Here is a 20460-nt window from a genome sequence, read left to right as displayed (position 1 = left end):
AGTGGATATTTACATATTAGTTCGTGTCCTATGTTTGATGACTTGTGTTTTACAAATCATTTTATACATTATGAACCCTTTCATTTGTATGTAAATGTACAAGTTTAAATTTTTTGCTATGTTTGTATAATATAATTATAGTCTAAGGATTATAATAGAATTTTGTGAAATATCCCTCAAACTGGTAGAGCATTTTGAGATCTTAAGGCATTGATTTTAGTCCTGACAAAATAAGTGTTTCGATTTATTTATTCTTTTAATTTTGTAAAATATCCCTGGAACTGACGTTTGTTTTGTTTACAATTGGAGATGGGACTATATAGAATAGAATTCTTAATAATTGGTTGCATGAGGTGTTACTTATTCTAGGTAGTAAAGTCATTTTGTATTCTTTCTGAATTCTGATCCCTTTAATATATAATCCCAATTTAGTTCTTACAAAATTATTATGAGATTTTTTCAAAGCATACCTAATGCCCTAGACAATTATAGCCTTGGTTCGAAGCTAAATACAAATCAAGTGGAATAAAGACCGTGTTGTTGTACGGTAAGTTTACTGCTTTTGTGGCTTATGGGAGTGTACATTTCTCTGATAAGTATAGCTAATATATCTTTAACAAGGTTAACTTTATCTTCTAGATTTACAGTTAGCTCAAGAAAATTGAAAATCTGAACTCATCCCTGTAATAATAAAGTATGTTAAACAATAGATTCAGTATTTGAATTTGGAACCATCTACGATACCAGTTGTATTTAGGTGAGCCATACAAACAAGGGGAGGAACTTGGGGGTGTGGTTAGCAGGGTAGGTGAAGCCCCGCCAACCTCGTAATATATAAGCTTAGAATTTTTATAGCCCGGGAATATTGAAAATTAGACGTATTTATTGTAATTATGCATTTTAGCTCCAGGTCTGTTATGATCCTAGTTCTGCCGTTGCATACAAACATTATAAGGCATATTATATCTTCTAGTTCAGTGTGACGTTTGATGCCAAATTCAGGTTGAAATTAGTTGGCTGATAATTTTGAAGCATGGCATCTCTCCTCATTCACATGTAGACGGAGATACGATCTTAATTGATTTGCAAAGCTTTTAATTGTCCTCTAGACCTCGACAACTTTCAAAACTTTATATTTTGTTTGAAATACTAGGTCGAGAGATAGAAACTAGACTGAGTTTGTATAGAATCAGTGGTTCTACTTCAAGCATCATATTAACGTATCTGATTTCGGATTTAGTTCTATAATTTTTTTTATAAAAATTATGAATTAACAAATATGATATAGGCGACCCAAGTGACCAAAAAACTTGAAAATCCATTTTAATACTCCATCCATATTATGTTTAAAATTTAGTCCAACACTCGGTGAGTTAGAGATATAATGATGCATATGCAATATTTTAGCATCTGTTCTATACAAGTCTTTCCCCTCGTATTCAACTTGCATTTTTAGTTTTCTCACTCTGTTCTTGTGACCTCTGCAACACGATTAGGAAGTTGTTAATTTTTAACTGGATGTATGATTCTATGTTCAAAACTGAAACTGTGAACATTTTCATCAAGTTATGATATTATTACTCTATTAAACGAAAGAGTGTAGTGGAAGATATACTCTTAAAGATTCCAACTAAAAACTGTACATTTAAGGTATGTGACCTACATATTGAATATAACAATTCTTTAGCCTGAAAAGGTAACTCTCCCTTGTGTGCCTATTTATAGATCTGAAGATTTAGTTCAGCACACGGCTCAACACGCTTGTCCTACATGCCCCATTTGTGGGAATTTGGCTATACGGACATGTTTTTATTATGTAAATCTTCTGTAAAATATTGGCTAAAATTTCATGTAAAAGGAATATTCTTGGTAAGGAAATGAAGTGTTATAATCCTCAATAGACTGTGTTGCTTGGTTTTTGTGGCTGTCCATGCCAAGATATATCTTGCAGATTAAATTGAGTCGATATTCCTTTTCAATATTTAAATTTGATACTTATTCATTTCAATCTGGGAAAAGAACTTGTTGTATCTATTAGTGCTTCTACATGCTTCCCAATGTGACTGTATTGAACAATTCTGAATTTCTTTGCAAATCCTTCTACTCATTTAATTAATTGGATTTTGTTATTAATATCTTATGCTAATAGTATATGGTGGTTTATGGATTAATATACAATCTTGTGGTTTATGGATTAATATACAATCTTATTAATATACACGAAATCATTTTTCACTTAATGTTTTTTCTTCCTGTTAGGGGCTAGTCGTTTGATTAGGCATCTACGTGCAAACAACATACCAATATGTGTGGCAACAGGGTATGTTACATTCTAATTCCCTTTGATTGATTTTTACTCAAGTCTACGGAGCAATTGAAGTACCAATTTCAGAAGTTTGTGGGCGTACTTATCCAATTTATTCTTCCAGCTCTAAGAAACACCACTTTGAACTAAAAACACAAAGACACCGGGAACTGTTCTCTTTGATGCATCACGTCGTCAATGGTGATGATATAGAAGTTAAACAAGGCAAACCTGCACCAGACATATTCCTTACAGCTGCCAAAAGATTTGGGGTGCTTTTTCTCATGCACTTTTTATATTTCTCCGAGTTATGTACACTTGATATGGACCCAAATTGTCCTGATTATGTCATGTTTGTTGGCTGTCATTGTAATGGATAATATTATAAAACAGGATTGACCAGCAGATACAAAGAAAGTTCTCGTATTTGAGGATGCACCCTCTGGAGTGCTGGCAGCCAAAAATGCTGGGATGTAAGCTTATATTTTATCAGTTATTTTTTGGAGAATGTAAGTTATTTTGAACTCTTGGGTTTGAAGTTCATTGCAGTATGGTAATATGAACTTCAGTTTGTCCAGATTCCATATATTTCATTTTTGGAGAATGTTAATGATTCAAAACCCATGATGTCTGCAACTGAACTTTAAGAGTTACAAATATTTAGGGCTGTGCTCGTTGCAATCCTGAAAACTTATTGGAATACCATACATTATAGTACCAGTCAATCAAGAGGATGCTACATAGATGATGAAACTGAAACTATGATTTGCATTTGTTGAACATCTATAACTATGTTTGTGAATTTAATTGCTAAAGAACTAGAACAAATGCATCAATTCATTGGGGGTATTAATATTTTGGAAGCACACATGTAATTCAGGTATATTGTTATGGTTCCAGATCCAAGGCTGGATTGCTCTTATCTATCTTGGTACTGCCGAACAAGTTCTGAAGTCTCTATTGGATTTTCAACCCAGCTGATTGGGGTCTTCTCAGTTTTGTAGATGGAACAGCTTAAATACCATAAGGTGCTAGTGAAATTGAGGGACTAACATGTAACCATGTACTATGGGGCCTTGCAGGAAATCTGAGGCAATTTTGTTAAACTCATCACCATTCATTTTCCGAACTGATTATGATTTGGCTTCAATTTAAGTTGAGAGTAGCCTACTGGTCCAAAAATTTCTACATCAGCTCAGATTTCTGTTCAAAATGTCAGAACCTGACATGCTTTAGTTGAACTTGAACATTTGTACTAGAAAAGTCGTATAAATACATCTTTGACTGTATTGATTTCAGTAGTTCATATTTGTTGGAAATTCTTCCTGAATTGGAGGCTATTTTGATATAGACATCTGAATGTCGAAACTGTAGAATTTAATCCATTTCCTTAAGTGGTCTTGATTCTTGATAGACTCTTCCTTTTTCTTTCTTTCTTTTTTTTTTTTCTTTATTTGTGTAAAAAGTTTAATATACATCTAAATGTCGAAACTCGACTCCTTTATAACAATAGATATAAAACAAATCATCCAACTAATAATTTAATCGAAGGCTTCGATTATGATCGGTTATATCAAGTTTCTTTCAAAAGATTTAGTAAAAACCAAATTTAGAATGCTTATTATATACCTAAATATAGCTAAACAAGTTTTACCAAGGATAATTTAGCGGCTAATTGCTGTCCTCTAATCCTAATGTTCTTCTACCACTTTTCACTCAAATACACAAATTGCATTTAATTAAATTGTTTTATTGCATTTTCAACAGGTTAAGTTTTCATATCTTGAAAGACAAACCTAGCCTCTGTATTTCCATGCATGTACTTATTGTCATCTGATATTCTCTTAATTTCATCAAACTTTTCTTACTCCTTCTGATACATCTACCTAAACATACACACATTGGTCTCAGTATCTTGTTTTTCCAGTGTCAAACGCCTAACTAACTTGTCACTAATGGAGGATATTAAGATGGATCCAGCAGAGCTACGTCGTGTATTTCATATGTTCGATCGAAATGGAGATGGAAAGATTACAAAGAAAGAGCTTAGCGACTCGTTACAAAATTTGGGAATGTTCATACCAGATGAAGAACTCGTCCAAATGATTGATAAGATTGATGTAAATGGAGACGGATACGTGGACATGGAAGAATTTGGAGCATTGTATAAAACAATAATGGATGAGAAAGATGAAGAAGAAGACATTAAAGAAGCATTTAATGTTTTTGACCAAAATCGAGACGGGTACATCACAGTTGATGAGTTGCGGTCTGTGTTGTCTTCCTTGGGATTGAAACAAGGGAGGACAGTAGAAGATTGCAAGTTGATGATAAAGAAGGCGGATGTAGATGGGGATGGGAAAGTCAATTACCTTGAATTCAAACAGATGATGAAAGGTGGTGGATTTGCTGCACTGGAACCAAATTAAACAATTTACAAGCAGGATTTAGCATGAAAGTTATGAATTTGGCTTTTGTAGTAGAGTAGGGGAGAGGCTAAGAGAGATCATCTCTTGTTTTGCTATGCATCTCCTCATCCTCTGAACATGTTTGTGGTTCTTCTGCCAAGATTACTGATTTCTGTATTTTAAACATTGTATATGCATGTATGTGTTGCCTTCCAGTAAATTAGACAACTAGTATTTTTAATCTTTTTATGTGTAAGATGATTTTGTATTTCATGTATCGCATACATTATCGGGAGAATGCAACACAAAAGACATGATCAATCTGATTAATTTTGTTCCATTTGCAGCAGGATGACAATAAAGATGAAAAATATTTCATTCAGAATAAATCTTGCACATACCTCTTAAACAATTGATTGCTGCTTGCTTTTAATGATTCAGATGGCAGCAATAAACTCTTGAAAATAAGCAGCTTGTATACCGCATATGTTGCTCCAAGGCCATCTAAGAGGTGAAAGATACACACTTGTTAATTTGTTATAGCTAACAAGCTGATAAAATTAAAGGACAGTTAACATATGTTTAGCTGGTAAAACAAGAGGATGATTAAACAATCCTTTACAGTGAATCATCTAAATGTTTACTTACCTGTTCTCTTATCTATGTCTTCGATACTTCTGGATATGACATTGTTTCTCTCAACATACATTAGTACCTCACTGTAAACAACTGTTCTTGATATGCTGCACCTTTGGCTTTCGTTGTAATGTTCAAGTGTTAGTTCTCGAATTTGTTGATCCTTCTCGTTTTATAAGAGCAAAGAGGTGATCAACACATGAAACATATGGATTAGAAATCTTGATAGATATTTGTCCAAAGGTTGATCACCCCAGCACATGCACTTCACTGGATTCTCTGAAGAAAATAGAGTTGCTTGCAGCAGTAGAAGAAATGTAACAGAGCAATTATTTGACCTGGAATGAATTTCAGCAGATTTATAAATTTTCTGTATGTAGCTCCAAAGTTGTTAATAAAATGAGGGGTTTTTGTATACTTGAATATTTCGAAAAAACTCTCACGTCACAAATTTTAAATTGTAATAGACTTCTTGGTATATGAAATCTTAAACCATAAAAACATTTAACAGATAATAACAGTTTAGATCTAGAACACACAATTTTGAATGCCACTTGCCTGTTTAAGTTCATTACTAGATTAAGGTACAAACCCATGAGAAGAAGCTTCAGTAAACACTTAGTAAGAGACTACGAATTGCTTAACTCAAGAAGCAGTTGCTCTTGGGCGTGTATAGCCAAAAGAATAAGATATTGGTGAAATCAGATACCAAGTTAAAAAAGAGATTGGAAAATTTGCAGGTTATAATAAGAAACACACCTTGATGGTCGGGTTAATAAGGTCATTTAATAAATAAAGGCAAGCTATCCCTTCACACGTTTGGGGTTTGGGGTTGTACCCTAAAAATGTGTGCAAAGAAGTCAAATGTATATAATAAAAAACAGGAAGTTATAGAATCAAATGAACAAATAAAAAACAAATACATAAACAAAAAAATCTAAAAAATATATAAATAAATTATATTAATTTTTAATACATTGGATATTAACAACAAATAAACATTTAATTAATAATTTAAAAAAAGCAAAAACTAAATTAAAAAAATCATAATAGGTGTGAAATCACTATAACAAAGTTTTATATTATTTACATACATATGCGGTATTTCAAATAAAAACACAATAATTATTTCATTTATTCTATTATTCTACTATAATATCTAATAATTTATAACAAACACAATAATTAATTAATTAAGAAATTGAACTATAATTATATATTCTTAAATGATATAAAATAAATATTAAAAATATTATATTCCTAATAAAATAAATATAAGTAACAATTATCAAATCAGCTATCCACACGTTTGGGTTGTACCCTAAAAAAACTACTTATAAATATGAAGAAGCTATAGAACCAAATGAACAAATAAATACATAAACAAAAAAACCAAAAAAATATATAAATAAATAACATTAATTTTTAATACATCGGATATTAACAACAAATAAACATTCAATTAATAATTTTTTTAAAAAGAAAAAAAAACAAATTTAAAAAATCATAATAGGTGTGAAATCACTATAACACAGTTTTATATTATTTACATACATACGCGGTATTTCAAATAAAAACACAATAGTTATTTCATTTATTCTATTATTTTACTATAATATCTAATAATTTATAAAAAAAAACACAATAGTTAATAAATTAAAAAATTGAACTATAATTATATATTCTTAAATGATATAAATAATATTAAAAGTATTATATTCCTAATAAAATAAATATAAGTAACAATTATGAAATCATTTATAATTGGGTTAAAATAGTATCACTTTTTTAAAAATATTGAAATGGATTACGTACTGTCTTTTAAGAAACTGGGGTACATGAATTCTATAAAATATAAAAATTAGGAAGAAATATAATAATAATACAAAACTATTACAATTCAAAATTAAAATATAAATCTAGTAAAATATATTTAAATGTACTATGACAATTAAATGTAAAATCATTACCAGAATAATTTTTTTTATAAAATATTGCTATAAACACGCAAGATGCAAATCCAAAACAACTTTTCAATTTTTGATCAAACTCGACTAAAAAATATATAAATAAAAGAAAAATAATTACTTAAAATATTATGTGGCATGACTAAAGTATTCTCTTTAAAAATTTATAATGTTAAAATAAAACAGACACGATAGAAAGAAGATAATTTATAACATATATGCTATATTTAGGTTATCAAAGTCAAATATAAAAATACAATAATATTTAAATATAAAAGGTCAAAAAGTATAACGAAAGACATAAAATTTATTTAGGGAAGGAATTATTATATTAAAATTTTATTAAATAAAAAAAATATTCAAGAAATATATAAAGAAATGATAATAATCTCGTACAAAGTATAACACAATAGTTAACTAATTAAAAAACTGAACTCTAAATATATATTCTTAAATGGTATAAAATAAAAATATTAATTTTAGAGTACATGAATTTTATAAAATTTAAAATATAGATAGAAATATATCAATAATCATAAACTATTATAATTTAAAATTGAAAAGCAAACTAACAAAATAAATTTAAAAGTATTATCACAATAAATGTAAAGAATTTTTCTTCAAAATCATTACTAGAACCGAAAAGTTATGAAATATTGTCACAAACACGACAAGATGCAAATTCCTACGTCACTAAAGATTATCTCAAAGAGCAACTAGCATTCAAAGATAGCTATCTCAAAGAACAGCGGGCTCTTAAAGATCAACACTTTCAGACAGAACTATCTATCAGAGATCATCAGATCGCCAGTCTTTCCGATCAACTTGAACATCAACAAGCAGCATTCGCCAGTTTACGGGAATTCGTTGAGCGATCTCCCTCTCATACAGGAAAAGGAAAAGCAACTGCCAACACTGAGCCAAAGATCTCAGTTAGCAAGCAGGCGCCGATCCCGGTTTTATCTGGAGCAGCTCTTGCCAGTACTGGGCCAAAGACCTCAGTCAGCAAGCAACTGCCTGCTTCTCTTGAGATCCCTGTCTCGACCTTACATGCTCATTAAACACAAGCTCTGAACGATAACCCAACTAAGGGGGAGAAAAAGGTAGTAGAACAAGAAAAAGTGGACACTGCTATTAATCTACTTCAAGATGCCTTTCAGACCACTGGTACGTATGATGAATTTAAAGTAGAGATGAAGGACGAGTTAGAGGAGAGAATTGATGAAAGGGTGCTCCTAAAGGAAAGATTCTCTAAGGAAAGCGCAACATCTCAGGGGGAGCAATCAGGGCATCTGAGCCGAATCATTACAACACAGAGAAATCTGCTGTCTCAGATATATGTTCCAGACCCTTATTTTTTGAAGAAGAACTGGAAGAAGGTGAAATAGATGAAAGTGATGTTCCGAAAGGGTATGAGCCAAGATTTGAAAAAGTGGCTACGGAAGAGAGAATGATCATCACAGAGGATGAAGAATTTGAAGACGAAGATGCTTTATCAGACGACTGTCTATCCTATGGAATCACAGAGAAAATCAATCGCTCTTATCTGGAAATTCAAGAAGAGATAGAAAGATCCAGAGCTAGAATTCAAAGAGCTATTTAAAGAAAAAGGAACAGAGAGGAGAGAGAAGCATATCTTCGAGCTAACAGGAAAGGAAGTAAATGGGAAGAAATAAAGAATAAAATGGACAAACCAGAAACATATCACTATTCAGACCCTGGAAACTCTAATATGTTGAGAACTGTGGAGCACTACAGAGAGACATATGTAAACATCCATGAGTTCTATGATCAGTTCAGCAAAGTAATTACTGGAACTGCTGTGAACATTCTGAAGAATGGATGGAAGATCACTATCAATCACATAGATGGTCTATAGATGAAAGTGTCTACTAGTGTCCTGAAGAAGTTGAATATTGTTGAACTGTTTGTCTTAGCCTCAAAGATCCTGTAACACCCCCAAATCCGGGGTCGGGGATCCGGGTTGTCACGAGTTCCATTTCCCTTAATAACACCCAATCTTAATAATTAATCAACTACACTGTACTGTGACCCCACAATAAACACACACACCACAAGTTATAGTCTCAGAGATGAACATCCAAAAATAATCACAAGTCATTTTATTCCACAATTATCTGCCAATACACCTTAAAAGGTTTTCTGAATAAATTTACATTTTCTTTGCCATTATTACAATTCATATATATACATAAATCTGGTACATCGAAAGTTGAAAGCCTAGCCTATTGGTAGTTCCTACCTCAGCTACAGCGACATCAACGCCTATAGGAAACTGCGGAACGTTTCCTATCCGCTCGCGAATCAGGAGCTTGGTCCTGTTCATCTTTTCTATCTGTTATTGTGTGATGAAAGAAGAAAGCAAGGGTGAGCAGCAAGCCCACCAAAATAATATGTATAATGATTAACAATATATGAGCCTTCTCATAGTACTCATGAAAGTCTTGGTCAAAAGAAATGAACCAAGTTGATATCTTAACGCGACTAAGTCGCAAAATATTCAGTATATATGTATATATACTATTCAAAATCTTGGAAGTCATCTTCCATGCATAATATACTCAGAGTTACAATTTATAACTGTATAAAAATATCGTTGCAAGGTGATCTCATATATCTAACCTTGTCTCAACGTTTTTCTGAAAATCTTTGTCATGCATAAGATAATCATTTACTAGATATAAGTTTTTAAAAGATGAAGTTACAAGATACTCCAATATACTTATATCGTTTCCAAATACTACTTGAACTACCACCGTTCAAGTTATAATTAGTTCATCCCATAGATGAAGCTACAAGACAAAACTTATATAGAATCAATCTTTGAAATATCATCAAAATAAAATGAAGTTACGAGATACTTCATTTGATGCAAACATCATTTTGAAAACTTGACCCTGCCAACACTCAACGATCGCCCAACCGTAGCCTTTCTATCGAAGTGCTCTGGGTAGTGTTACAGAAATATCCAATTGGATGATGAACTCATTACGGGAGTTTGCCGCGCCAGAAGACCACTTACGATGATCAGTCGTAGTAGTACAACCCCACCATTTTCTACATGTAGAGGAGAACCTGTCGGATTTACTTGTCAACCGAACACTGAACTTCTAAGGAATGGACCGCCTTAGCGGAACTTCCAGGCCATTTGGGCCAATATAATAATACGGCTGGGCCGGCGCTACTCGGCCACTTACGCCACTCCTAGTTCAGATGAAATCCATGACTCTGAAACGTAAAGCTCGTCCCCACTTTCCCCAAGTAGAAACTTGTTGATACGGCTCCACCAAGAAGTCGTATCTAGTTGGAAAGGAAAACTCATCGATATTTCCCAGGCGATGCCTGTTAATGGATTAACTTGTTCCAAGAATTTTACATCCCGAGTGTTGGGTAAGTAATCAAAAACTCTTTTATCAGAATAGCAACCTTGTTGCGAATATAAAACACACCACAGAGCCGGATCCCTTAGGTTTTGAGCGAGTATTTAAATCCCCTTCGAAAGGAGGATCTTAAATATAAAAATGAGTTTTAGGATCCGCTCTAACTTTTAAAAATCATTTTGAAGACTCGCAAAACATTTTTAAGAATGTTTGGAGTGATGCTGATTTAACAAGGTAAATCAGTCCCAATATATTAAAAAATATCTGAATATTATTATTTAAATAATATTCCCATAAAGAATAATCTTTATAAAAAATAATTGAAGTAGAAGTTTTAAAACTTATACTTGAAATGAATATTAATTAATCAAAGATATACTTATACGAAAGTAATTATCTTTATTTGAATATCAAAAGTGAGTTTGATTATCGACACCTTATTCTTTAATAAAATAAAGAATATATCTCAGCAAATAATCGGAGACATAGATCCTCAAATGAATATTCAAATAATATTTAATAAATAAAATAAGCTGAGTCATAAGCCCTCGAATGAATATTCGAAATAATATTCAATAATAAAATAAAGGAGTCATAAGTCCTCGGATGAATATTCGAAATAATATTCAATAATAAAATAAAGTTATCGAATAAACCTTATTCGATTAATAGTTTTGAAAACTATAACCATATATATATATGTAAATATATATATATAAAATCTACTCGGGATCCTCGACTCCCGGTTTTAGAAAATGTTTTCACCTTTGGGTCCCTATACTAAGGGTGTATGCAAATTACTGCTATTCTCTAGCATAGGTATTATCAACTGAACCAACAGATATATATGGCAAGAATACGAAATAGGCATGCATATATATACCATATCAGGATGCTTCAATATATCACAAGATTTGCTAATTAACCAACATGCATCTATCACAAGATAATGCATATACATATATACATCACAACAATAGTATAACGGGTAGAAAACTTGCCTGAGCGACTGGGGGTTACAAATGGCTCGGGACGAGTCTAGTAACCTATAAACAACAAGTAAGTTGGAATTAAACCAAAGTCACTTGTAAATCTATACTTTAACCAACTTAGACTCTAACGCTCGTTTTGCGCTTACTGATTCTCTTAAGTCACTCGAGTACCCTCGGCTCCACCATTTTTATTAAATTAATCATTATGAGTTTTAAGGCGATTCTTTCGCGAGTACCTTACCAACTGCCTAATCCACTTAACACAATTGTTTCATACTCTAATTAGTCATTTAAGGTCCTTTACCAAGGTTTCAAAGTAAGGCGAGGGGAAAAGTTTCGTTCGCGAAACGCCGTTACTTAAAACGGTCGTTTCTCCTAAACCGTACATCGGAATTAAACGAACTACATATCAAAACGAAGATCGTAACATGAAATATCTAAACATGGCAATGGTCATAATCTAGCAGTGAGTTCTCGGGTCCTAATGTTAAGAATAAAAACAGCCTAAAGTAAATCGGACATTACGACAGCTATGTTTACGCGATTTCCCAATTTTATACCCTTCCAATTCAACCCATAATCAAGCCACAATCACATCCCAATCCAAACTCCATCCATACCACATCATAACAGCCCCAATCAATTCAATATTAACATTCATACTTATGCTTAAGCTTGAATTTAACTATACCTAAGTTCTTTTAACCAAAACAACAAGATCCACCATCCATTTCACTACCACTCCAACCCAAATTCTAAACCAACAAGCATTAAGCTACTATATCACCATAACAACTAAAATCATCCTATTTAACATAGTAAAGCTAGGGTTTGGAGATGATATACCTTCCTTGAAGTGGTGTGAGTAGCTAGGAAGCCTTAAGAAGCCTTGAGATGACTTAGGGATGCTTGGATCTTAAAGGAAAAACAAGAAAATCAAGTTAAAATTCTTGAAGTCACTATTCATTGTCTTCTTCATTGATTTCTTGAAGAAGATTGTGAATGATTTGGAGGCTTAAACTCATAGAATAGCCATAACTATGCATAAGGAATACTAGGGAATTATCTTACCAATTTAGGAAGCCTTGAACTTGGATTTTGAAAATTCTTTTCTTTGAAATAGTAAAAAGCCGAGAGTAAAGCTTGGAGAAGATGAAATGTTTTGTGTTTTTGTTTTGATTTGTTTTGGTTGGTTGCTTATTTGATTTGTTTTAGGTTAATTACCAAATTAACCTTGGTTTTGTGTGGTTAATATTCCACCACATTTCCTTCCTTCTTATGTCATGCTTGCATCACTTTGTGATGTCATCATCCCTCCTTTGTCCTCTTTCTATTGGTTGGATAACATCATCCCCACTAATCTCTTTGATTATCTTCTAATTGTTTGCCTAATGACCGCTGATCTGTTATACGGTTCGCTTAACTGTCGTTTTCGTTTATCGTTTGAGGGATCATACCCGGGATCTTATTACTTAGGTTCCCTTAACCTTTCTCAATATATTATATTCCTTTTATGACCCTCTCTTATAATCCTTTAATTTAAATCTTTTTTATCATGTTACCTTATACTCAATTCCTTCCGTATCTAGTGGATTTTCGGGAAAAATCAAAGTGTTCGAAATTGGATTCTGACGATCTTTACATACACTTATATACCATATAGAGTACTAATAAAATCTCAGAATATCCATAACAGAACCCCTACATAGTGTGGCATGAAAAGTTTTCTCATTCAGCTAAAACACTATTCATAAGGGTTACAAAAAGTTCAAAATTTTGGGGTTATTACAGTCTCCCCTCCTTAAAAGGATTCCGTCCCAGAATCAAATAGAAAACAAATGGGGGTACTCTTCTAGCATTGCGCTCTCTAGTTCCCAAGTTGATTCTTCCACATTATGATTCTGCCATAGCACTCTGACTAACTTGATCACTTTGTTCCGGAGCACCTGCTCCTTCTTATCTATAACCCTTACTGGCTTCTCCACGTAAGTCAGATCTGGTTGCATATCCACCTGCTCGTACTCCACTATGTGTCTGGCATCCCGATGATACTTTCTTAGCATTGACACATGGAACACATTATGAACTTGTTACAAGTTAGGGGGTAAGGCTAGCTCGTAAGCTAACTTTTCAATCCGTCTTAATATCTCGAAAGGTCCAGCAATTCGTGGACTTAGCTTTCATTTCTTTCTGAACCTCATCCTTCCTTTCCAAGGAAATACCTATAACAACACTAGGTCCCCCACTTCCTATTCCTTGTCCTTTCGTGTCAAATCAACATACTTCGTGTTCCCATCTTGGGCTACTACCAGCCGTCCTCTGATTAAAATCTATTATATCCTTGATCCTTTGGACTACTGCGGGTCCGAGCATCTTGCGCTCTACAACTTCATCTGAACATAAGGGAGATCGACATTGTCTTCCCTCAAGGATCTCATAAGGCGATATCTCGATAATGACATATGATCTATTGTCGTAAGATAACTCAATCCGCGTTAAGTGATCATTCCAAATTCTTTCAAGTCTATTGCATGGAATTTTATCACAGCTTCTAGCACTATAGCTTTGGCGTCTCAATACCCATTCTTTTCCAGTTCGTAATCGCTACTACCTTCCATTCCTAATATTATACTGGTTATACTTTTGCTCGTTAGCGTTCTATAACCTTTTAATAACCACGTCAACCTTTGTATCACGAATGTGTTTCCATTCCAAATACTACCACAACTTTATTACTCCTTTTTCAGCTGTTTCTATTTCCCAAAGTTTGATCAATCATATAGAAGTAAATGAATTTGTTAAGAGATCACTATGATCATGAACACTTGTTATATCGCATAGTTAGTACAGAAGGTGGCCAGCCTTTAGTACTTGACAAGCAATTAAACAATAGCCGGTATCCTACTCGGCTTCTATCACACAGATAGATAGTCATTCGGCAATACCTCCCCTTCTGCAAGGGTTGTTCTTCTCAGTTTATATGAAATGAAAAGAAGAGAAAAGAACGAACTGAAGAGAATTGTATATATGAAAAAAAATATTGCCATAAAATATCTGGCTTAGAATCTACCTCTGAACTATAGAGGTTTGTCATAGGAGAATAAAACATATATGTATTTATATCAACATCAAGTATTATAGCATCGTATTTCACATGCCTAAATATTTTTGCTATTCCGTCCATCGTTCTATGGACCCATGCTCTTCCTCGAGCTTATACACAATCACCTTTGAAACTCCCTCGATATCGAAAATTGAATCTGGGATCTCATTCTAGACTTCATCGTTACTAGAATTCTATGCTTGCACCGCAACCTTCCTCATATAGTAATACGACTCTCTTTTCATAAGAGGGAATAAATATTCAATAGGTAGATACTCTACTTAATTAGTCTATCAATGATAACTTATACTCTACCACGACTCGATTAGTGGTACTCAATCTCAACATCCACTCCAATACAACTCTCACGGTTGTAATTAGCTCATTACTTGCAGAATCATTGCTGCATTACTATGGTCCACCACTGACCTACTGTCGTCATTCACTTTCCATGAAATCTTAATATCTAACCATACGGAGTCCATACATGTCGTATAGAATACTTCTAAGGAGTTAACATAATCACCAATCATAATTCATGAAGAACAATCCAAACTCTGACATACTTTCATGACATGAAGTAGATAAAGTTGCAGAAGAGTTTCAGTCAAAGCAACGATAGCAGGTTAATACCATTCTTAATCGTATGCCTTAAATAGAAGACTTAACTCAAGGGTTCGTCTAGTCCTTTTTGAAACATGGTCCTGACTTATCTCAAGATAGTATCTTCTGAGATAGATAGCCCGCTCATGGCGATTACACGAATTAAACCTTTACCAACTACTATTACGGTTGGGTATTGCACAGTCATCAGAAGGAATGTCAATCTTCCAAACCATAATACAACCTTCATAGCTTTAACCATCATCACTGTATTCCTTTGGCATAAGCGCCTATAATTATCCTCTTACCTTTAAAGTGTTGGCCACCTCTTTGGCCTTTCCTGATAGTAAAATTTCCTTACAGTCAATGTCATTTTAACCACCTCCAAATAAATTTTCTACCTTATTTCGATCACAGCTTATGTGAAGATGTTTTCCTTAAAATCTGATGAGTAAAAAAAAAATATCACCATTTTTCCATAAGTTATTGCCTCAGTCTTTAGAGGTTAATCATTGTCATGACTGACTCTCAATCATAATTAGAACATCTTTTATCTTAAGTCCTAATTTCCCTGAACAATTTTGACCATTACTGGTTCGATCCATACCTTCTCGTGGTTTAACACGTGCCCCACTTGGCATCATTATAATTACGTCATATTTCCTTTATCAACATTTCTATTCTTGAGAATTTTGAATATTACCTTTCTCCTTGTAAAACCTCTAAAGTTATCCTTGAATCGTTCCTCATGTATTCCCTAGATACAGGGCATATCGAAATACCCTTTACTAATACTAGAACCATTGTCTATGTACTTCTGAAAAATTTCTTTACTAATCTTTAAAGGTTGTTGCTACCTTGATCCTTTCCAATTCATACTGTCAAAACTCATGCTGTCCCTATCAAGGGTGGAATGCCAACCTTTATGCATTCCCCTAGGATTCATTTTAAGTTACCGATGTTCTATCTTTAATGCCACCTTTAAAAAGGTACATGCATCCTTCCATGGATAAATCAAGTCATATATCCCTGATAAGGGTGTCTTATTCAATCATTCCCACCTCGATAGTATATGCCTAATTTCACAATAACATCTGTATTCAAAATGAGGTTAATCAATATGGCCTCCAAAAGATAACAACGGTTATCCGCTTTTCTTGCCTAATTTGGTAACGATAACAAGGATGTTCTGGAAGATATTGGTCGTGTTCAACGTGAACCTCTTCTTAATAATTCCTTATTTACTTTTGTTGTTTATCTCAACAGTCACCTCAATGTTGGGATATCTTTCATACATGGCGTCTCCCTTTCTGGGTATCATGCCACCGGTCTTACACTTCACCTTCTTGAAGGTCACTTCCTTCATCCAATTTTCTTAATTTCTTACTTTCTTGTCTCCTCAGTCTATCCGCGTCTCATTATTTATCCTTCGAATTATCTCAAGGTTTCCTCGAATCCTCCCAACTTACAGGGGATAAAATATATGTATCTCTTATGCCCTCAACCATCAATTTTAACTCATGGTGAATCACCCTCATCCTGACGAATGCATACTTTTCTATTTCTATTGCTACGAGTCTTTAGGGTTTCCTCATACCCAACTCCCTTATCATACCTCAAACTCTATTGCCTTTATATTCCTTTCCACTTCAGTTTCTTTTTATTTTCCTTTCTCTTATCCTTATTTCATGAACCAACACAACATAAGTATTGATTTCAAACATCCCGTCATTCTGGATTCGTGTCCTCAGAACGAATCTTGACAACTTTTACAACTTAGATTCATAATTCATCATACTCATCCGCTTTTGTTCTAGCTCCAAAGCTTTTACACTATCTCCTTATCTTTGGGAATTACTTTCCCGAAAACAATTGACTGAACTTAAATCAGTTTATTATAATCTCTTGCTTCGTGCCTTCCTTGGCCTTTCACCAGCGGGTGGTCTCTCTCTTAGGAGGGTAAGTGACAAAAAAAGTCTTTTGTGATTCGTCAATCATTCAGAATCTCAAATGATTCCTCTATTTCCTTTAGCCAGGCTCTTGCCTCGACTAGGTCAACCTGTTCCTTGGAACTCTGAGAGATTAGAGACTTAAAGGTCCTGAAAGAATTTCCTACCGCATTGTTTCCTCAAGGTGGTGGTTGGGGATAATAGTCTAAGTTCTGTTTAGACAGGCCCATTAATTTCCGTATAGGAGTACCATCTCGGGTCTCCTTATCTCGCTCGACTTCTGTTTTCTTAGTCTAAACGTCCCCTCCTCCTCCCCATAATCGGGGTCATCCTTCATGTTTTAAATCCTCATTTTCCACTCCATTATGTTATGGGTTCCTTCTATCTTGATGGCGACCTCCCTGACTATCACGTTCAGGGTTTGCTCTCAATCTTATTCCTCAAACTAGCTTTCATCTAAGATTTCATCTTTAGGCTCTTGAACATTTGGAACCCAAATTCTGTAGGAATACCTTATTATTCCTTTATCATCTTTCTCGGTATTAATCTTTTATCTAATTGTTGGCTCTCTGCCTTCATTCATCACTTTTTATGGCACAATATGTTCTCTTCCGATAATTCGGATTGTATTGCAATCTGAAACATCTTTTCGGTACCGGCTTCGGTTACCTTCACTTCTATTTCCATTTTCTCAAAATCTCTTATAAACTCTCTCAAAGACATGATCATCTTGAGTCTCTCCTTTTTACTAAGGGCATCAGCCACCACATGGGCTTTCCCCGAATGATACAGAATCTCCCAATCATAATTCTTGATTAGCTCTAACCGCCTCCTCAGGCGTATGTTGAGCTCTTTCTGCGTGAAAATGCACTAGAGCACTTATGGCTTGTGTAAATCTCGCACTTCTCTCCATACAAGTAGTGCCTCCAATATTTAGGGCAAAACTATTGCCACGAGCCCCAGCTCATGGGTGGGGATATTGAATTTTATATTCCCTTAATTGTCTTGACGCGTACGCGATTACCTTGCTGTGCTGTATAAGAAGCACCCTAATTCCTTATGCGAAGCGTCACTACACTTCACAAAATCTCATTTTCCATCCGGCAATGCCAACATAGGGAACGTCACCAACCTTTGCTTCAGTTCTTAAAAGTTGTTCTCGCATTTCTCTGTCCATTCGAACTTCTCAGTCTTACGAGTAAGCCGCGTTAAAGGGGGCTACTATCTTTACAAACTTGAATGAACCTCCGGTAGTGACCGACCAATCCTACCTCTGGTAGTCGTCCTAACCATGGTCATCAATTCATCAGTGGTCCTTTATTCATTCTTGTCAGGATCCTCCATGGGATTCTCCTCAGCAATTGTCCCTTCTAGGACAACATCCTCCACCGCTACATCCTCAATATGAACATCATCCGATCCCGCGTTAGGACACTCTATCGGATCCATAATCTGATCTCCAATAAGTAATAAAACATCATCGCGTTGTTGCTCCTCAACCTCAGGGTTCGGAGTCCCGCTACCATATACGATAACGAACTACGCTTCTATCACGATATTTATAAGGGTTCCCATAAGGGTTTTAACTATCAGTACTACGTTAGGTAGCCCGACTATGAACTTGGCAAGAGTTCTTATTATCTTAGTTATTATCTTAACGTCACATCATCTCTGAGGTTTATAACGCTTAGCTCTGATACCACTTCTGTAACACCCCCAAATCCGGGGTCGGGGATCCGGGTTGTCACGAGTTCCATTTCCCTTAATAACACCCAATCTTAATAATTAATCAACTACTCTGTACTGTGATCCCACAATAAACACACATACCACAAGTTATAGTCTCAGAGATGAATATCCAAAAATAATCACAAGTCATTTTATTTCACATTTATCTGCCAATACAACTTAAAAGGTTTTCTGAATAAATTTATATTTTCTTTGCCATTATTACAATTCATAAATATACATAAATCTGGTACATCGAAAGGTGAAAGCCTAGCCTATTGGTAGTTCCTACCTCAGCTACAGCGACATCAACGCCTATAGGAAACTGCGGAACGTTTCCTATCCGCTCGTGAATCGGGAGCTTGGTCCTGTTCATCTTTTCTATCTGTTGTTGTGTGATGAAAGAAGAAAGCAAGGGTGAGCAGCAAGCCCACCAAAATAATATGTATAATGATTAACAATATATGAGCCTTCTCATAGTACTCATGAAAGTCTTGGTCAAAAGAAATGAACCAAGTTGATATCTTAACGCGACCAAGTCGCAAAATATTCAGTATATATGTATATATACTCTTCAAAATCTTGGAAGTCATCTTCCATGCATAATATACTCAGAGTTACAATTTATAACTGTATAAAAATATCGTTGCAAGGTGATCTCATATATCTAACCTTGTCTCAACGTTTTTCTGAAAATCTTTGTCATGCATAAGATAATCATTTACTAGATATAAGTTTTTAAAAGATGAAGTTACAAGATACTCCAATATACTTATATCATTTCCAAATACTACTTGAACTACCACCGTTCAAGTTATAATTAGTTCATCCCCTAGATGAAGCTACAAGACAAAACTTATATAGAATCAATCTTTGAAATATCATCAAAATAAAATGAAGTTACGAGATACTTCATTTGATGCAAACATCATTTCGAAAACTTGACCCTGCCAACACTCAACAATCGCCCAACCGTAGCCTTTCTATCGAAGTGCTCTGGGTAGTATTGCAGAAATATCCAATTGGATGATGAACTCATTACGGGAGTTTGCCGCGCCAGGAAGACCACTTACGATGATCAGTCGTAGTAGTACAACCCCACCATTTTCTACATGTAGAGGAGAACCAGTCGGATTTACTTGTCAACCGAACACTGAACTCCTAAGGAATGGACCGCCTTAGCGGAACTTCCAGGCCATTTGGGCCAATATAATAATACGGCTGGGCCGGCGCTACTCGGCCACTTACGCCACTCCTAGTTCAGATGAAATCCATGACTCTGAAACGTAAAGCTCGTCCCCACTTTCCCCAAGTAGAAACTTGTTGATACGACTCCACCAAGAAGTCCTATCTAGTTGGAAAGGAAAA

General features: G+C 34.5%; 1 protein-coding gene and 1 long non-coding RNA gene across 2 annotated transcripts; both read left to right on the top strand.

Moving 5' to 3' along the window:
- The first annotated feature begins 452 nt into the window (after positions 1 to 452).
- Positions 453 to 2769, top strand: LOC141705986 (uncharacterized). The gene is made up of 3 exons (XR_012568559.1): positions 453 to 547; positions 2260 to 2320; positions 2430 to 2769. It is a non-coding gene; the product is annotated as an uncharacterized LOC141705986 (long non-coding RNA).
- A 1100-nt stretch (positions 2770 to 3869) lies between these two features.
- Positions 3870 to 5191, top strand: LOC141705985 (calmodulin-like protein 3). The gene has a single exon (XM_074508839.1). The coding sequence runs from the start codon at positions 4261 to 4263 to the stop codon at positions 4732 to 4734; it is 474 nt and encodes a 157-aa protein (XP_074364940.1). The 5' UTR covers positions 3870 to 4260; the 3' UTR covers positions 4735 to 5191.
- The last annotated feature ends 15269 nt before the right edge of the window (positions 5192 to 20460 follow it).

This window comes from Apium graveolens, chromosome 2, assembly GCF_009905375.1.
Source record: "Apium graveolens cultivar Ventura chromosome 2, ASM990537v1, whole genome shotgun sequence".
Classification (NCBI taxonomy): domain Eukaryota; kingdom Viridiplantae; phylum Streptophyta; class Magnoliopsida; order Apiales; family Apiaceae; genus Apium; species Apium graveolens.
Note: the sequence above shows the minus strand (reverse complement) of the source record. Positions and strands in the feature narration are given on the sequence as shown.